Here is a 17944-nt window from a genome sequence, read left to right on the forward strand (position 1 = left end):
TTAGTAAATTATTTTCTTAATTAAAAAAAAAAAAAGAAACTTGTTAAAGGAATTTAGACGAATCTTAGCCTTTCACAGCAGAGCAGCTCCACCTTCTGGGAAGCCCAGATCTGGGATAAGTCTTTTGAGTAACCACCATACAATATTAAAACTCTCCAAATGCCTTAGTCCAGTCTATAAATCTCAAGCCTCAGTCAGACAATACCTTAAGTAGATTCATAGGTCATGGTCTCAATAATACATCACCTAAGACAAAGACGCCAGACGAAAAGGACGATACGAATGGAAAGAAAGGGAAAGTAGGAGACTCAACCTACGTTGTTCGTAGCCCGGCCAGAAACAGAGCGGTATTTTCCGGGAATCATGGCAGGAGACAGTCCAGGATCTGTTAGATCGGCCTTAGAAGTGACGATACAGCAAAGATTCAGAGAGACCGAAAGGGGTCATCTCCCAGGCAACCCGCTCAGGGGTTACTATGGAAACAATCATTTCCGGTCTGGTCCTCTCCCAAATCTCCGGGCCGACACAGTCATTAAAGCATCTGGTTATGTTTGTGGGGCCCCGTGTGTCAGCCCTTCCTTGTTCGATTTTCCTGGCCTCATAAAAACAGTGGAAGAAGAGGGAGAATGAGACTGGAAAGAGGCTGGCCACTTCAGTAGCTATGACAACCACCACTTCCGGTCCGTGCCTCTTTACGGCCCACCTCAGCTCTGCCCGCGCGAAATTTGTATCTGCCTGTAGCCAACTGCTCTTGAGGGAGGGCTGCGGAGTAGAGGAGGAAGATATCCTAGAGCTGGGAACCCTCACATTTAGGGCCTCAGTTCCGCACTTCCGGTGGCCGGAGGTAGAGGGAGGAAATGGGCCCGAGGCGGCGTCGACTGCCGCGCGCAAGACAGAAGATCCTGCTCCCCGGCTCCAAAGGCCACCACTATACCGGCCTGCTGCGTGGCCGCCCACTGCGGCAACACCACCAAGTCCAAGAAGTCTCTGTTCCGCTTCCCCAAGGACCAGACCGTGCGGCTGCTGTGGGACCGCTTCGTGCGGGGTCGCCGCGCCGACTGGTACGGGGGCAATGACCGCTCGGTCATCTACTCTGACCACTTCGCTCCGGCCTGTTTTGACGTCTCTTCGGTGATTCAGAAGAACCTGCGCTTCTCCCAGCGCCTGAGTCTCGTGGCAGGCGCCGTGCCCACCCTGCTTCGTATGTGTTCCCCAGCACCTACGACGGAAGAGGAGGGAGACCAAGCGGGCGACCCTGAAAAGCGAGGGAAGCCGCAGGCAGTCAGGCATTCAGAGGCCGTCCCGCGTCCGGAGTCCTATGCACTTCTCCGAGCCAGGAAGATGGCTGCAGCTTCACAGGTAAAAGGACACCCAGGAGCCCACCGAGGGTGGTGAAGGACCTTCGGACTGTGGCTGGGTTCTCCACTTAGTGTCTCCTTGGGAAAGTCACCTCACCTCGAAGGTTTTCCTTGTGTCTTACCTGTAAAATTAGGTGTGTACTTTAAAGGATCTCCAAGATCCTATTTAGCATTAACACCTATGTACTCCTCCCCCGAAAACGCAAACAAGCACTCACTGTTGTCCTTCAGGTTGTAAAGTCGCCGGCACTTCCGTGTCAGAATTTTTAAATAGGAAGTTTTATTTGAACATATGTCAAGGAATTGGGTGCTTTAAACTTTTTGCATAACATACTACACAAGCTTGAGGAAATGTCAATGATATATGTCAAATGGTGGGGGGAGGGGGTTGGAGAGCTACTGTTGAAGATGGTGCCTGCTGTTAAACAATCCCTTCGCACTCCTAAACCCTTTTGACTCTTACTAGCTACCTTTAAATTAAACGATCCTAGTAAGATGAATTTAACCCTTCTTGCCTTCATCTGCCTACTTTCTTTATCCTTATAAGTATTGATTACACTTATTTTGCATCTGGTCACTACTTTTTCTTTCCCACTTCCCATTTTAAAGATTTCCTAGCCTTCTTTGAGATAATGAAAGGTCAGCCCTATCACTGTTACATAGATTAGGTTATGACACTTAATTGGATTTAAAAAGTATTCATTTCTACAAATGAGAACACCAAAAAGTGCCCCGTATGTCAGCTGGGTACTAGACTTATCTGAGTGATCACTTCATAAGTTATATAAATGTCTAGTCACTATGTTGTACACCTGGAACTAATATGTCAACTGTAATAAAAAAAAAATTTTTTAAGTTTTAGGTGACCTGTAACTGACATTTTGTCTTTGAATATATAAAAATATTCATAGAACTTTAGAGCTGAAGAAAACCTGAGTGTGCATCTAGTCCAAACTCACAATTTATGAATAAGGAAGCCATTCCAGGAGACTGATAATTTCCTTGCTCTAGATCTGATTACCAGACCAAAACTCTGCAGTACCAACCTGCTTTAAACATTGGGGTGGTTGCTTAAGACCCTTTAATGTCATCTTGCAATTACTAGGATAAAGAACAAAATTATTAACACAATCTGTAAGTACCTGCGTGCTTTCTGTCCTCACCTACCACACCTGTTCTATCCAAGGCCACTGTTGTTGCTCACTGTGCACCAGTCTCGCTGACCTTTTCGTTGTTTCATGCAATACCCTGGAATTATGCCACTCCCGTTCCGCATCATCATCATTACTTAAGTCTTTTTATGTAAAAACCAGCTCAAACATCCTTCCCCTTTGATCCCCTAATTATATCCTCTCATTCTTCATATATGTCATATAGCACATATACTTCAGTAGCACTCATCACAGTTGTCATGAAATAATTATGTAGTTTGCTTAATGTTCGTTCCGCACATTAGAATGTAAGCTCCATGAGAGCAGGGATCATATCTGATTTGTTCATTATTGTATTCTCAGTAGCTAGAACAATATTTTGCAAATATAAGGAATTCAGTAAATATTTGTGGAATGATTATGTGACTATAAGAACATTTTTGTGTGCTATAATAGAATTTTCAATTCTCTGCCAGTTTCCCTTCCCACCAAGCTATATGCCACTCAAGACATCTGTCCTTTCCTTGAACCACGTGTCTACCATCACTACCTACCCACCCTTTACCCAAGCACATGTATGTACATCTATAGGTAAATATATAGTAAAAGATAAACATGTGTCACACACCTTTACACCATTTTTTCCCTCATAATAATACCACCTAATCAAAATTGTGGTGAAGAAAAGTCAATCTAATGTAACAACCAAAGATTTTATAATACAACAAAGGCTAACTTGAGAAGTCCAGAAGAGATATCAGATCTGTTTTCCAATTAGTAAGTATATCCAGCCAACATTTCTAATAATTCATATTACATTAATATACTTGTGGAGTTATGTATGAATTTTAATAGTAGTTTAACAGTATATAAGGTAAAAATAAAAGGTCTATTTAGAGTTGATAGTAATAAATTTTTGGCCTGGTCTGGATTGAGAACCTCAATAACATTGCGAAGAAAGTTTGCTTGTGCCTCAACTGGCTCCTAACTCTACTTGCTGTTTTCCTTTCCATTTCTAGGACCAACTGACTAAAAGTCAAATTTCCAGTCATTCTACATGTATCGGGCTATTGCAAACCATTCTGGGTGCCTTGTGCTATATGTAGATAAATATAAGCACGAATGTCCCTATCTTTAGGGAGCTTGAGGAAAGATTATTGGCCACCTCCAAGGAAGAAAGCACGTTCCGAGGAGCACTGTACAGTGTCTGATATTTTGCTTCACAAAGCAATGATTATTGTTTTTCCTTAACTGTTAAATCTGCATCCTTGTTTTTTTTATTCAACTACATCTTTTAAACTTTAATTGAAATACAGCATATATACAAGAAAGTGCACAAATCTTAAGTTATTAAATTATCACATACTGAACATGTATAACCACTACCTAGGTCAAAGAAATAGAACATTACTAGCCACCCAGGAGTTCCTATATTACCCCAGCCCCAACCCCTCCCAATTCCTCAGAGGAACCAAGTTTGCTTTTTTTTGAACTTCATATGAATAGAATCATACTGTAGCATTTCTTGTGTCTGGCATCTTCATTCAACATATTTGTGAGATTCAACCATTCTGTTACATATAGCAGTAATTTGTTTTTCATCATTACAAAGCAGTCCATTGTATGAACATACTAACAGTTTTAAATCTGTAGTACATTTGAATTGTTATCAGTTGGGGGCTATTATAAGTAATGTTGCTATATACAATCTTCTACATGTACTTTTCATATGCCTACACATTTCTGATGGTTATTTACCTAGAACTACTGGTACATAGTATTATATTAAACTTTGTAAATAATACCAAGTAGTTTTCTAAAATACTCGTACCAATGTACACTCTACCAGTAGCATATGAGAGTTTATATTGTTCCACATACTTGTCTGCACTTGGATTGTCAGTCTTTTACATTTAAGTTCTTTTGCAGGGTGTGTGGTGGTGGTTTACTTTGCAGTCTCATTTTGTAAATTAAATTAGTAAGAAAACACCTTTCCAAATGTTAATTGAATATTTGGATAGCCTCTTTGATGTTATACCCATTTTTCTGTTGGATTGTCTTTTTCTTGTTGATTTAAAGTTCTTAAATTCTGCTACAAGTCTTTTGTCAGTTAAATATGTTTTAATATCTTCTCCCACTGTGGCTTGTTTCTTTAGTCTTATAAGTGTCTTCTGATATACTGTACTTTTTCATTTCAATGTAGGCCAACTTACCAATCTTTTTCTGTATGCTTAATGCTTAAAGCATTCTATATTGTTTATAAACTTACCGCTTTTACTTTTTACATTAAGATCCACAGCTCATTCAGAATTGATTTTTGTGAATGTGAGGTAGAGTTTCATTTTTCCCCATGCAGAATCAGTATCTTTCATTGGAAAGACTAGCATTTCCTTATTGCCCTGCAGTGTCAACTTTGTCATAAATCAAGTTTCTATATATGCATTAGTCTGTTTCCACATTTTTTGATAATCAATGCATATATATTTGAATAGGTCATGCATACACATTATACAAAGTAAAATTGACACAAAAGAATATCAAGTGAAAAATACTTTTTGTCAAATATGTGGTAACAGAAATAAATCTAACTATGGGAGGTGAACATACAGTGTAAATATATATATGCCTTATTGTTAAAGTGTATAGCTGAAACTTATTGGATTTTGTTAACCAATGTCATCATAAAAAAATAAATAGAAAAGAAAACAAATATTTAAAATAAATAATAAATAAATATCTTTCCTACCCTTTTGCCCTAGCCTTGCCCTCTCCCAGCTCCAACCAAGGCCTCTCCCTAGAGATAATCACTCATTAATTAATATGTTTTTAAACAGTATTTTGGTATTTTGCCTATTTCATTTAGTAAGGAATAATGGTATATGCCAGATTTACAGATAAAATAAGTATAATAATAAAATAATTCCATTTTTGGCAGAAATATGTTTCTAAGTTAGCACTATTGAGGGGTGGGGAGATTCTCTTCTCTTTTTCTGTAACAAATATGAAGCCCCTAAAGCACTAGGTAACTCAAAAACAGCATATACTATAGAAACCCGGGTCTTAATGCCTTCGACATGTTTCCTGTGTCACGGTCCTTCCCTCTCCTATCTAGCTTGACCTGGAGAATCCTGGTATTCTTACATGTGGGACATGTTTCTTAGGCTCCCCATTTTGGCTGCCTCCTTGTAACTGTTTCTATGTGTTAGATAAGACTCCTAAGTCTCCAGTCTCAGCAGAGTGGCTTTATGAAGTAGGTAGTCTGTGAGGCCCAGTGGCACAATCTTCCCTGGTCATCTGAGCAAAGTGCTCAAGGTGTGTACCTTGTGTGGGTTGTGGGTGCCCTCCTGTTATAGTTGAGCCTTGGTTGTTGTTTGCATATTGATGGGAGGGATTTACCTTTGGGCTGATTAGTTGTGAGGATTGACTGGTGAAGGGCTGACCCTACAGAACAAGATTCACTTTAGGAGAGCTCTGGTGCATGCCCAGTCTGCCCTTTGGGTGTGTCCTCCTCAGATACTACCCTGGGTGGTGCTGTGGCTCTGGTCCAAGCAGAAAACTGGGTGTGCCCACCCAGAGGCTTCCTGGGAGGGGTCCAGCTGGAGGCCAAGTTCAGCTGCAGCCTGTGCATTTCTGGGGCCACTTAGTAAGAGTCGCCACGCAATCCGCAGATGGCTGCCACTCGAGGCTTATAGGTGCCTCGAGAGGCCAAGCCCAGAACCAAGGTAGCTTCTGCTGGTGCAGAACTTGGGGCAATAAGAGGTGCAGGGCACATTGAGGCCAGCTGCTGCTTCTTTGGGTTTTGTGAGCCTTTGAGAGGTTTTAAGAAAGTCCACTACATGAGCCAAGACAAGCCATTTGTATGGAATAAACTGCTGGAGGCAGTTTAGGTGGGACCGCAAGTTGGGAGAGGCAGAGTCTCAGGTAATTACCTGTGTTATCCAGGTTGATAAAGACTCAGATACGGCGCGGCGCGGCCTGCATCTACACACTGGAAATGGGGAGGGCTCAACAAAGGAACAATGGATACTGCCAATACTTCTGTCTGAGAGAAAGCCAACCTTCCAGCCCTCGCCCTGAAGCCTGACAACTCAGTATCTCCCCATAAGTTCCTGGCACTCTTTGAGCAGCTGCTCCAGTGCTGGAGCTCAGAATGAGTGAGTCCATCAGCGAGTAAGTCCACATACGGACCCTTTAAGAGGAACGCCTGCAACTCCTGCAGCCCTAGGTCTCACTCAGCCACAATCTCCACTGATTTTTCAAAGCCAGATGTTGTGGGGACTTCTCTTCCCAGCACTGGAACCCTAGGCTGGGAACCTAGTGTGGGGCTGGAACCCCTCAGTCCTCAGTGAGGGGAGAGGGCTCTGCAGTCAAGATAACCCTAATGAATTTCAACCGCCACACATGGCTGTAGGACCTGGCTGTTTCATAGCTCCCTCACTCCTACCAGTCCCCAGGTGACCTCCTGTGTATGTCCCCAGTTGTAGGATTTCTGTTCAGCCAGACCTCAGGTGTCTCTCAGTGATGGCTGCTCTGTAGTTTTGTGATACTTGAAAAACTGTGGAGAGGACTAGTCAAGATGGTATAGAAGGTAGGTGCTGTGTACACGAGAGGAAGCGTACACAGCATCTACCTTCTATACCATCTTGACCAGTCCTCTCCATAGTTTTTATTTTGTTCCATTTATCTATTTGCCTGTCTTCACACCATTATCACAGTGCCTTAATTACTATGGCTTACATCAAGAATCAATAATAATTCTTAACCTTGTTCATCTTCATGGATATCTTGGCTATTTTGAGCCCTTTAAATTTCTAGGTATATTTTAAAATTAATTCATCAATTTCCACAAATTATCTACTGGAAATTTGATTGGGACCGCATCATATTTATAAGCAAATTGGAGAGAAAGGACATATTGACTATATTGATTCTTCCAATATAGTGTATCCCACCATTTATTTCTGTTTTTATATTTCTCTTAAAAACATTTTATGGCATTCTACATGGAGGTCTTTAGATTTATTTTTGTTGTTTTTGCTACTATTATTAGTATTATTTAAATTTTATTTTCTATAAATATATGTAGATAAATTGATTTTTGTTGACCTTGTATCTAGAAATCTTGTTACACTCATTTATTATTATAATAATTTGCAGATTCTTTTGGATTTTCTACATGTATAAAAATCTGCAAATAGTTTTTGATGTTTGTGCTTTTATTTCTTATTCTTCCTGTTGCACTAGAAACTCCAGTACAGTTTGGGGAACAGAAGAGGTGATGGAGACTCCTTCTCATTCCTATTTTCAGAGAGAAAGACTTTATTTAATATGTCACGATTTGATAAGATTTTTCTATAGTTTCTTTTTGTAGCTACTCTTTATAATAAAGAAATGTTCCCTATTTTTTGCTTTTGCTACAGATTTAAATCATAAGTGATGTTGAATTTTATCAAATGCTTTTTCTGAAGCTATTTATGATCATATATTTTGTTTATTATTCTCTTAATGTGGTGAATTATATTGTCTGGTTTTGAAATATAGAATCAAACTTGCATGGCTGAAATAAACCCAATTTGGTCAAGGTGTATTATTCTTTTAATATATTGCTTAATTTGATTTGCTAAAATTTTGTGCAGGATTTTTCCATTTGTGTTCATAAGCAAAATTAGTCTATACATTTTCTTTCTTGAAATGCCTTCCTCATGTTTACAGCCATAACACTCTGAACATGCCCAATCTTGTCTGAAATGCCTTTCTCAGGTTTTAGTATCAAGATTATGCTGACCAGTCTGGAGTTGTTCCGTCTTTTATCATTTTCTGGAAAAGTTTCTATAAATTGGCATTATATATTCACTAATAAATTTAGTATTAATATTTGTTTGAATTCACTGATAATGATACTTAGTCCTAGAGATTTCCTCGTGGTAAGATTTTAAATGATGGATTCAATTTCTTTAATAGTAATAGGGTTATTCAGAGTTTTGTTTTGTTTTGTTTTGTTTTGTTTTACATCCATTTTGATAAACTGTATTTGTCTAAACATTTGTCAGTTTAATCTAAATTTTCAAATATATTGACAAAGTTGTTCATGATAATCTTTTATCTTTTAAAATTCTGCATGATCTGTAGTAATTTTTGCTTTTTTATTCTGTTTTTTTTCTGTGATCTGCTTCACCAGATGTTTATCAATTTTTATTAATCTTTGCAAAAAATGAACTTTGCCTTGTTGATCTCTCTGGTATATTTTTCTTTTTCATTTATATTATTTATTATTTCCTTCCATATACTTATTTTTTTCAGCTTCAATTTTTTTAATTAATAGGTTAGATTTATACATTACTGAGATAAATGATTAACATAGACCTTTTCATATCTGTTTTTTCATTATTAATCAGACTTGTTAAAAAATGAAAACTTCATTTAACACTCACATATCCATATACATTCAGATGTGGTATTTCACACAAAGAATATGTTAAGGATAACTAACTTGCTTATGTGAAGACAAAATATTGAATTACCAAATATTTCCAACTTTGCCTAACTGCTTACATTTTTAAAAAATACAGAATATTTTAAAAATTATTTTCAAGCTATTTTCTTAGAATAGTGTTAGGTTCACTGCAAATTTGAAGGAAAAGTAGAGAGATTTCTTATATACCCCCTGCTCTCACAACTGTGTAGCCTCCCCCATTAGCAGCATCCCCCACCAGAGTGGTACAGTTGTTACTACTGATGAACCTACATTGACACATCATTGTCACCCAAAGTCCTGAGTTTACATTACAGTTCACTCTTGGTCCCTCTACTTTTTAAATCTTTATTTGCTGTTCTTCCTTAAATTCTTGAGGAGTTAAATTAGATCATCAATGTTCAGAATTTTTATAGTGAATGGCAGATGAGGCAACTAAGTTTCACATGCTTATTTCCCAAATGTAGAATTCAGGTGGGTGGTATTATTAGAGGCAAAAAAAAAAAAAAACTCCTGAAATGGGGACATATTAGAAATATTTTATGTAATATTTTTGTATGATGTTAATTCTAATCTAAATTAGTCAAGCCTAAATAATATTTCTATACTATTATGTGCATTTAAGACCATAAATTCCCTTCTAAGCAGGCATTAACCAAATCTTACAAGTTTTAGATATGTAAAATATCTTCTAATTTCCACTGTAATTTTATCTTTTGTTCATGGGTTATTTAGAAGTATATTTTAAATTTTCCAAACATACATCCATTTTGTAGTTATGTTTTTGTTATAGATTTCGAGGTCAATTACACTGTGTACAGAGACTATACAATATGTGGATTTAATCTCTGAAATTTATTGAACCTTTTATTAGGCCTAACATATGTTGGTTTTTATAAATGTTCCATATGCACTTGAAATATATTTGTGTTCTTGCAGTTGGGTACGATGTTCCATACATCTATTAAACATGTTTAAATTTCCTATATCTTTATGGAATTTTTGTCTACTTATTGTATTAGTTACTGAGAGAGGTATGTTAAGAATCATCCACTATGATTTTGAATTTATATATTTAGTCTAACAATTCTAATAATTTTGTCTTATATATTTTGAAGCTACGTTAGTTATATAGTACTGATATAACAATACCAGCTTTCTCTAGGTTAGTATTGGCATAGTACATATTTTTATATCTTTTTACTTTCAATCTTTTGTACCCATAGGGTTTAGGCATTACTCTGTCTTAAGTTGCCCCTTCGAAGAGAATGAATCTTTATTCCTTTGGCTGCCCCTAAGTTTTTCTCTTTGGTTTCCAGCTTTATTGTAATGTGCATAGATATGGTTTCCTTTGTTTTTATTTTGATAAATACAAATGATGCTTTTGTAAAACAAGTCTTAATGCCTTCTACTCATTTTGGTAAATTCTCAGATGTTATGTGTTCAAATATTGCTCCTCTCTCTTTTCCTGTGGCACTACAATTAACATTATATGTTTTACTTTTTCACTCATGTTCTAGTTGATTAATACATACCTGGAAATTCTGCTTCTTAACTTTTTAATATAAAGAAATAATGAGATATGCACACAAAAGATTTATGTTTAAAGATTTCCAATAATATGGTTTTAATAAATTACAGTATATCTGTACAGCAGATTGTTTGCAGCCATAAATTATGATGTAGAATATTTAATAATATAGAAACATGATATATTAAAGGGGAAATAGATTATAAAATATGATCCCAATTTTTTAAAAAATGCATAGAAAAAGACAAAAAGTATATCAAAATATAAAGTTATTATCTCTGGATGATAAGATTTTGACTAATTTTTAGAGGTTTCTTGTTTATTTTTTGCTTCTCTGTATGATGTAATTTTCTCAGTGATAAAATGTATTATAAAGGGAACAAAAATTATTTTTAAAAGTCTGATTAAATTACTAAAACTCCACTTTATCAGGCATATATCTATTTTGTAAAGGAATATATACTTATTCTAGACTTTATAATGCTTGGCTTAGAAGTAGATGTAGCCAGTGGAATCAGGCATAATTTTATAAACACAAATAAAGATAAGACAAAATTTTAGGTCTTCAGCAATATCAAATGTAATTATTCATGTTACAAAGGGACTCTTCACAAAAGTTTCTTCACAATGTTTCTTCAACGTGAGTATAAATAGCCTGCATTACAGTAATCAAAGATGCCCACTAAAATATTTTTTCAGAAGTCTGAAGGCAGTTGCTACTACCAGTACCATAGGTAAAATTGCAAAGAACTATAATTTTGTTATCATTTCTCTATTGCTTCTTATTTTTTCTTCCCACAGACCCTCTTATATTTTTCAGATATCTTTTCTTAGCCTCTTCCACATAATTTCTTAGTACTCAGTCTTATGTTACTTTCTAAGTATCTGAATCTCTTTTTCTATTTCTTACTTCCCCCACAAATCAAAATTTCATTTCATGTTGTAATTTTTCTCAGGAAAGCATTAAAACACTAAAGCCAATCATATTATCTTATTAAGTATTTCTCTGTAAGGTATAAAGGACTGATTATTTGGTTTTCTAGAATAACGCTACTGCTATGATATCTAATAATTTACTACTAGTAGTATTACCTCTACCAACTGTTGTTTTGGGGAAAAAATAATGGGTTGTAAGCCAAGAGCTTAATGGCTTATAGATTTCTACTTGGTCAGAATGCTTAGCAATTTCTGATTTAAAAATAGTGAGGAACAGTATGGCAGAATCCTTAAGAACTTGAACTGTAGAGCATTTCCTGAGTTCAAAGTCCAGCCTTCCTAATGTGACCTTGAAAAGTATTATCTATGCTCTTTTACTGCTTGTAACTTTTGAAAGATAGAACCATATAAGGTAGGCTTACCTTTGATATAATTCTCCTGTGATTTATATTTTTAGATTACATGTGAAAATGAAGTTATACAAACACAAGTCCATGCTGATAGTCGATCTAATGATGTCACTTCAGTACCTACTCACTGTAAAGAAGGCCCAGTGCATAAAAGTGCACAAATTTCTCTGAAAAGGCCCCCTCACTGTAGTGTGGGTATGTTTTGACTCGTCAATGAATTGATCAATTGAACTGATCTTTGTGTATGAAAGATATATGAAAAGCTAAGTCTAATTCATAGGTAATTGTATTTTTTCTCTTTCAGGTATTCAGGCCAAAGTGAAAGTGTTTGGGAAACGGCTGTGTAATGCAGCTACTCAGACTGATGAATTATGGTCTAGAACTTCTTCTGTTTTTGACATTTGCTCCAGTGACTCAGAAACAGATTCAGACTGGGATATCAAGAGTGAACAGAGTGAATTGTCTTATGTAGCTGTGCAAGTGAAAGAAGAGACCTATTAAAAGCACACCAAACGATTTGATGTGCTATAGGTTTTCAAATCTTGGCTCACATAATTATCTCTTTGCTCTTGCAAATCTTTCACTTTAAGATAATTTGACAGTTGAGTATCAACAAAATTTGTTTAGCTCTAAGGCAAAATTTTACCTGACTGCCAAGATAATGAAAATAATCCTGCCTACAACTCTCGCCCCTTCCTTTCACCTTTTTTTTTTTTTTGGTGGAAATCAGGCTATAAAATAAAATCGCAATAGCAACATTCCCAGAAGAAGATTAAGCTTTGAATATTTAAGCTTAGTTCAGAAGCAACATTCAAATGGGTCTTATTTGACATTCATGAGTTAGAATGTCATTCTTCTAAATAATTTGAAGATAAAGAGCAATAATAGTGAGCACAACTAAGTCTGATACTATTAAATGATTTGGGTAAAGCCAGGACATTTACCCTTGATTATTGTCTATTTTATTTATTTATTAGTTTGTCCATTTATAATACTATTAGATCTATGGATCATCCCTATGAGCATTTCTAGTGAAGTAATGGCTTTTATAGAAAATGTTCGAGGGGAATCAATTTAAATATAGTTTCATATACTTAGATTACCTTGTTAATGAAATCTATTTGCATCAGTTCCTATTACAACAAATTAGCTTGATTAATTTAGATTGAAATTGTTAACATGCAAAAAAAGTATTATATTTCTAATATTTTTATATCCCCATTTTAAGAATTAGGTTTTCCTCTATCAGTACCACTCTACTGAATTCTACATTTGGGAAATAAGCATGTGAAACTCAGTTGACCCATCTGCTCTTCACCAGGAAACTTTCTATGGCAATTTTTACCATGAAGTAATTTGTAAAAATGGTTTCTGAGAAACTTATAATTATAACTCTGGTCTTCTATGGAAAATAATAAAAATAAATGTCCATTTTACACCTCACATGTCTTGTTAGTTCTGCATGGTTGGAAGAACCTGCATGCATTTTATCCTCAAAGGTTTAAATAATACACCAAAGTGATTTCCTTCCAAAGCTAATTTCATGTCTGACTTCATTTTAATACAAATAATAATAAAATAAACAAAATATTAATAGAAGTTGTGAGCCTGGACAATGATTGTGTAAACACATAGCATTATTATTAATGCTGCTTTGGCTTGAATTTAAGTTGACTGTTTAATGTTTTAAGAGAGCATCATGTTTTAAAATTAAGATGTAAATCTTCTGAAGCTAAATATTATCAGTAACTACTTGTTCCTTGAGATTTGAAGCAGCCTATCTCCTTAATGCAAACCATAATGAATGTTACATGCCCCCTCATCCCCAAATTTTACTGCCATGAGTTTACTTCATTTCTACATGTTATACACTTTAACAGCCCTAACAGCACTTTATTGATTGATTGATTGATTAATTTTTTTACTATTCAGTTAGGTTTTTTCCCCTCTTACCAATTGAGAATACATAGTTTGTTGATTCATATGATTTTATAATGTATTGTGTAATATTTCACTGTTGTAAAGTAAAACAAAACACTGGCTTTATTTTAAATATAGGATACTTATAGTTTGTATAGTACTGTTTATGCATAATATATTGTTATCTTAATTTATTTTACCACCAGACGAGTTTAATGGGGAAAAAGTTAGATTTACCTCAATACCTCTTATATCATTCTTCATTTGTTTATTCAACAAAAACTTATTAAACATAGTTTGTGCCAGGCAAACTATTCTAGACACTAAGGATACATTGGCAAACAAGGTATACAAAGATCCTGCCCTCTTGGCTCTTATCTTTTAGTGGGGAGCCAGACAATGAGCTCAAGGAAATGAATGAATAATTTCAGAGAGTGACTAGTACTAGTACTAGAAGAAAGTAAAGCAGAATAAGATGTTAGAACATAATTGAGGTGGGAGAGAGGGTTTGCTCTTTAAGGTTAATCAGAAAAGGCCTCTCGGAGGAGACAATATATGATGAGAGAACTGAATGATCAGAAGGAGCAACCATGTAACTATCTGAGGGAAGGGCATTCCAAATAACAGGAACAGCAAGTGCTCTGGTATTTAAGGAAGGGTAAGAAGCTAGGATATCTGAAGATAATGAACTAGGAAGAGAATGATAAGAGATGAGATTGGAGCCGTGTACAGGACCAGACCGTGTAAAGCAGCGGTCCCCAACCTTTCTGACACCAGGGACTGTTGCTCTTAGGAGAATCTAATGCCTGTTGATCTGAGGTGTAGCTGAGGCAGTGTTGCTAGCACTGGAGAGTGGCTGCAAATACAGACGAAGCCTCTCTCACTCACCCACCACTCACCTCCTGCTGTGGGGCTCTGTTCCTAATGGGCCACGGACCAGTACCAGTCTGAGGCCTGGGGGTTGGAGACCCCTGGTGTAAGGCATTTGAGGTCACAATCAAGAATTTTAGTTTATTCTATGTTTAAATTCTATTTTAAATATTCTATGGATGGTTTATCTAGCAGTATTTATTTTTTATACTTAAACTTAATTTTAAACTTAATTGGATACACAAGTAAAAACCATTGGGCTTTAGGTGAGAGAAGAGAGACATGTCAAGAGTGTGTGAATGTAAAGTTTGTTCCATTAAAAATATTCTTCTATGGGAATTCTGGAGAGCTGATGGTGGTGAGGGCGTCATTTTTTTTTTTTTTTTTTTAATTTCCTAAATTTCCCCAAGAAAACAGAACAGTTCCTATTCTTTTAGTGATGAGGAAGCTTGTGTCAAATTAACCCTCCCATGGTTAACATGTATAAATTTTGGGAAAAATATACGAAACAACTTTGAGAGATCTTGGGGCATCAAAAGCAGGTAGAAATAGAGAATCAACCTTGAGAGAGGTGAACTGCAGTGGACGAGATATACTTTATGCATTTTTCTACCTGAGTGTACTCTCCATTCCATGCTGTGAAGGGCAGCAGAAAGCTGTAGTTTTACTGGCCCGAGGAGTCAGAGGTGAAAAATTAAGGGCTATTAGAGTGAAAAATGATGGGGCAAATCATGGAAAAGTGGAAACCACTCGGGAGAGAGACCAAAAGCTGCTTATGAATTCTACCTAAATTTTTGACTAATCACTGAACTACACATGTATTGCGTGGAGAGACCTAAAGGGGCCCAGTAGAAAGCAGCAGTTGGAAGCTTTAGTTTAGCTGCTACCCATCTTAGTAGAAACCAGATTTGGAGTTTGAGTCCATCCAAATTAACTGGCTGTTAGAACAAAATCTATCATGCTTTGGAAGAAGGTAGCAGAATTCATCTTCCAAAATGTCCAGTATAAAATTAAAAAATATTAGTCATGTGGAGAAATTAGAAAGTGTGATCCATAATCAAGACAAAAAGGAATCAGTAAAAACCAACCCCAAGATGACCAGAAGCTGGAATTAGCAGGCAAGAACTTTAAAGGAGCTATTATAAATATGTTCAAAGAGGAAAATATAGCAATAATGAATAAAGAGGTAGGGAATCAGCATAGAAGAGGAAACTAAAAAAAGAAGCAAAATGGAAATTCTAGAGCTGAAAAGAGACAGGCTATCAAAACTAATACAAGAAGAAACAGAAAATCTGAATAGCTCTGTATCTATTAAAGAAATTGAATTTGTAATTATCCTTTCACAAAGAAAATTCTAGGCCTGGATGACTTCACTTAAAAATTCTATCAAACACTCAAGAAAAAAAATGCATGTTACACAGCTCTTTCAAGAGAAAAGGACTAGGGAACACTTTCCATTTCATGTTATGTGTTAAGCATTACCTTATTACCAAAACTAGCCAAAGACTGAAGAAGAGAAATTACAAACCAATATCCTTTGTGAACATAGATGCAAATATCCTTAACAAACTATTAGCAAACATATCCTGCAATATATTAGAAGAACAATACATCATGTCCAAATATAGTTTAGCTTAGTAATGCAAGGTTGGCTTCAAATTAAAAAATCAGTCAATGCAATTCGCATCAAAAGAATAGGGGAGACAACTCCTATGATCATCTTATTAGATTTAAAACAGTTGACAAAAATCAACATCTATTTATGACAAAAATTTTCAGCAAAGTAGGAATAGAAGGAACTTACTTTCTCAACCTAATAAATTGCAGCCATGAATAAATTGCCAATTATAGAATAGCTGATGTTCAAGGGCTGAAAGCTTTACACCCAAGATAGGAGCAAGAAAAGGACTCCATTCTTCAACACTTCTATTCAACATTGTACTGGAGATCCTAATTAATGCAATAAAGACCATAATTCATAAAAGTTTAAAAGAAAGATAAACTCATTTTTTTATAGACGACATGATTGTGTACACAGAAATGCCTATAGATTCTACAGAAAAACTACTAGAACCAATAAGGGAATATAGTAAAGTCAATATACAAAAATCAACTGCATTTTTATATATTAGCAGTGAACCATTGGAAAGTAAAATAAAAATTCAATACCATTTTCGATACAAAAATGCAAAAGATTTAGAATAACCTAGTGTTGGAGAGAGAGAGAGCAATTAGAACTCATACATGGCTGACAGGAATGTATATATGTTATAATGTATATATGTATATATGTTATAAATGTTATAACCACTTTGGAAAACAGTTTGGCAAACTTTCACAAAGGTAAGATACCTATATCGTTCAACCAAGCAATTCCCCTCCAAGAGAAATTAAAATATATGTCCACACAAAGACTTTTGCACAAATGTTCATAAGAACCAAAACCTGAAAACAACCCATATGTTCATCGACACACGAATGAATGTGCAAATAAATTGTATATCCAAAAAAAAGTGTATTCAAACAATGCAATTCTCTTAGCAATAAAATAGAACAAATTTATACAGAACATGGATGAATTTTGAAAACGTGTCGAGTGAAAAAATCCTGACTCAAATACGAGTACATACTCCATATTTCTATTTATATGAAATTCTAGAAAAGAGAAAAGAGAAAATTTATCTATAGTGACAGAAAGAAAATCAGTGGTTGCCCAGGACTAGGTCAGGGAAACGCTACAGACAAAGGGGCAGAAGGAAATGTTTGCGGTTGACAGGAATGTTTTACATCCGAAGTGATGATGGTTACATTGGTGCATACAGTTGTAGTTGTATGTAAATTATATGTTTATACAATTGACTAAAGAAAGGGGCAATATATGCTAATTGCTGAATGACTAGTACAAGCGATAAATCCTGTAGTTTTTTAAAGGTAGGCTTCACTGCAGAGGCAAAATTGTAATGACTCTTTAATGAGAGATAGGATATAGATATGCTATGCTAAAAAAAAGGGAGCTGAAGGCAAAGAAAAAGCCAACACAGTCATGAATGCAGAAAGAGTAGAGAGTGAGAGGGCTAGAGGGATAGTGGTATCACTGGATTAAAGGCAGAGCTCTAAAACAAGAGTTGTGGGAGATTCAGATGGAGAGGGAAGAAAAAGCTAGAGGCAGAATGTTGTCAGAACAGTCTTTATTCTTTGGACACTAATGACCTTTTGAGATTTTTGAGCAGGAAAGCATGTTAGGCAAATGAATCTGGAGTAACGTGCAGGGAGAATTGGAAAGGAGAGAATTATTA

General features: G+C 35.9%; 2 protein-coding genes across 9 annotated transcripts in view; one reads left to right on the forward strand and one right to left on the reverse strand.

Annotated features, from left to right (window-relative positions):
- Positions 1-671, reverse strand: part of LRRC49 (leucine rich repeat containing 49) — a 127413-nt gene extending 126742 nt beyond the window's left edge. For 2 of the 8 annotated variants that reach the window (XM_039856396.1, XM_039856392.1), the window contains exon 1: positions 318-670. In XM_039856396.1, the coding sequence (XP_039712330.1) occupies positions 318-365 (48 nt within the window). In that variant the 5' untranslated portion in view covers positions 366-670. Of the gene's footprint in view, positions 1-317 lie in introns of all 8 variants that reach the window. The other 6 variants (XM_039856399.1, XM_039856393.1, XM_039856400.1 and 3 more) reach the window with 4 other exon arrangements.
- THAP10 (THAP domain containing 10) lies at positions 364-13457 on the forward strand. The gene is made up of 4 exons (XM_039856497.1): positions 364-549; positions 814-1359; positions 11906-12053; positions 12163-13457. Exons 1-4 carry the CDS (start codon positions 364-366, stop codon positions 12357-12359), a joined length of 1077 nt encoding a protein of 358 aa, XP_039712431.1. The 3' UTR covers positions 12360-13457.
- The last annotated feature ends 4487 nt before the right edge of the window (positions 13458-17944 follow it).

Source organism: Pteropus medius, unplaced genomic scaffold (genome assembly GCF_902729225.1).
Source record: "Pteropus medius unplaced genomic scaffold, Ma_sr-lr_union100, whole genome shotgun sequence".
Taxonomy (NCBI): Eukaryota; Metazoa; Chordata; class Mammalia; order Chiroptera; family Pteropodidae; genus Pteropus; species Pteropus medius.